We start from the raw sequence: 2,349 nt of genomic DNA on the forward strand, positions 1-2,349 counted from the left end.
CCTGGGGCTACAGCCCAGCCCTTTGTATTTTCAATTCTGAGACCTCCCTCTGTAGCTAAGTTGCCCCTCCTGCCTCTGCCTCCCAGATGCGGGATCTGTGAATCTGAATCAGGGAGCCCCCTGACTGAGTCAGAGCTAGAGGAAAGGTTTTCTGCCCCACTGCAGGGGCTGAGGTCAGACCCGGGCGCCACGGGAGGAGCCGAGGCAGCAGCCGTGACTTCTGGTTCTCCCCAGGGACCCGGCAGCAGCCAAGTCCACCAAGCCTCGCGACTGCAAGGCCCAGAAGCTGAGCAATGCCATCAGCGCCTTCACCCTGACCAACCTGGTGCTTGTGGGCTTCGGGGTCACCTGCCTCATCGACAGCCTGCACCTCCAGGTGCCCCACCGCCTCCAGGGGGTCGGGACGTTTTAGATCTAAGGCAGGGCTTCACTCTGGCCAGCACTTGGGGCTGAGCTGCACCCCAGACCTTTTTATTTTGAGACGGTCTCCCTGTGGTGCTCAATCCCGGATCATTGAACTTGCAATCCTGCCTCAGCCTCCCAGACAGAAGTGAGCTGGTGGCCCCAGGCCAGGGCTCCCCTGACCTCTCCCACTCTCCTTCCGGTTTCAGTTTGTTACCTTCGTACTGCACACCGTGGTCCGCGGGTTCTTCCACTCGGCCTGTGGAGGCCTCTACGCTGCTGTGTGAGTTCGGTTCCCACCTGCCTGCCTCCGTGACGCTGTCCTGGAGGCCTCGGGTCCCTCCGCTGCCCCAGGGGCCCCTGTTCCTGTGTGTGCTGTCTGCCGTGTCCTCACCCATCTCCAGCCCCGAATCTCTGGCTGTCAAGACCTCTTCTCCAAGCACAAGCAGAAGCCTTGTCGTTTTAATGTTTTTGGGGCCGTGGATTGAACCTGGGGCCTTGGCTCTGAACTGCATCTCCGACCCTCTATGGAATTCTTTTGTAAATCTGAGACAGGGTCTTGCTAAGCAGCCAAGTTGCTCAGGCTGGGCTGTAGCTTGTGATCCTCCTGCCTCAGCCTCCCTGAGCTGGGATGACAGGCGTGTACCACTGTGGCTGGCTTGGTTTGTTGCTTCCTCTGCGTTCTTTGAACCCTGCCCAGCACCCGGCAGGGCCCTGACTGGGCGTGGGTGGGCGCGGGTGGGTGCGGTCTGTCTCCAGGTGGCACTGGCCCTGACACACTGTGCCCCTGGTCTCCAGGTTCCCGTCCAGCCACTTCGGGACGCTCACCGGCCTGCAGTCGCTGGTCAGTGCCGTGGTCGCGCTGCTGCAGCAGCCGCTCTTCATGGCCATGGTGGGGCCCCTGTGTGGGGAGCCCTTCTGGGTGAGAGCCAGGGCTCAGGGGTGGAGGGAGAGGCAGCTGGGAGGCTGAGGCGGGAGGATCACAAGCGATAGCCCACCAGGACAATTTAGGGAGCCCTGTCTCAAGATAAAAAATACAAAGGACTAGGGTTCAGCTCCATGCAAAGGCCCTGAGCTCAGTCCCTAGTGCTGCAAAACAAAAAACAAAAACAAACGACCCCAACCCTGCAAGTGTCTGGCTTTTTATTTGTTTGTTGAGGCAGGATCTCGCTGTATAGTTAAGCTGGTCCTGAATTCACTATGTAGCCCAGGCTGGCCTGGAACTCACAGAGACCCTCCTGCCTCAGCCTCCTGAGGGCTGAGCTGACAGGGTTGTACCCCAACACCCGGCAGCTTCTTCACTTGCCCTGGGGTAGTGTTCCCCAGACAGGACACTGAGAGCCCAGATTCCACGCCTGAAGTTGCATCTGCAGCCGCCCTGCTGCGCGGAGTCCCCAGGGCCTCTGTCCAAGCTGTGTGACCCCTGACTCAGTTTCCCTCCCTGCCACAGGTGAACCTGGGCTTGCTGCTGTTCTCACTGCTGGGCTTCGGGCTGCCCGCCTACCTCTTCTGCTACAGCACTCGGGTGCACAGGGAGCTGGCAGCGGCCTGAGGTCCCGGCAGTGCCTGTGCTGCACATGCGTGTGTGACAGGATCGTGCTCATGGGCGGCTGGGCTGGAGGATGCCCTTCTCATGCAGGAGGAGTGAAGACGCCGCCTGGCCAGCGAGAGCAGCCCCTGGAGCCTCCTACTTTGTCTTCAGACTACAAGCAAGCTGAGCTTTCTGTTACTGTGTTTACATTTGCTTTTTGAAACAGGGTCTCGCTATGTAGCCCTTGGCGACCCGCCTGCCTCAGCCTCCTTGAGTGCTGCGCCCCGGCTACGCTCACCCGGACTCCTGTAGACTTAGCGGCTGCTGTCCCTTCTGTCCCCGCGGTAGGGACGCGCGACGCGCAGTGTCCAGCAGGTGGCGCTGCGGGGCCCCGGGGACGAAGCCGGGCGTCGGGG

General features: G+C 60.9%; 1 protein-coding gene across 1 annotated transcript in view; it reads left to right on the forward strand.

Moving 5' to 3' along the window:
* Slc43a1 (solute carrier family 43 member 1) overlaps nt 1–2,343 on the forward strand; it is a 9,346-nt gene extending 7,003 nt beyond the window's left edge. The window contains exons 10-13 of the mRNA XM_010608319.2: nt 235–376; nt 612–685; nt 1,201–1,324; nt 1,853–2,343. Coding sequence (XP_010606621.1) covers nt 235–376; nt 612–685; nt 1,201–1,324; nt 1,853–1,954 — 442 coding nt within the window. The 3' untranslated portion in view covers nt 1,955–2,343. The remainder of the gene's footprint in view (nt 1–234; nt 377–611; nt 686–1,200; nt 1,325–1,852) is intronic.
* The last annotated feature ends 6 nt before the right edge of the window (nt 2,344–2,349 follow it).

Source organism: Fukomys damarensis, unplaced genomic scaffold (assembly GCF_012274545.1).
Source record: "Fukomys damarensis isolate Sample0158 unplaced genomic scaffold, DMR_v1.0_HiC HiC_scaffold_27, whole genome shotgun sequence".
Lineage (NCBI taxonomy): Eukaryota > Metazoa > Chordata > Mammalia > Rodentia > Bathyergidae > Fukomys > Fukomys damarensis.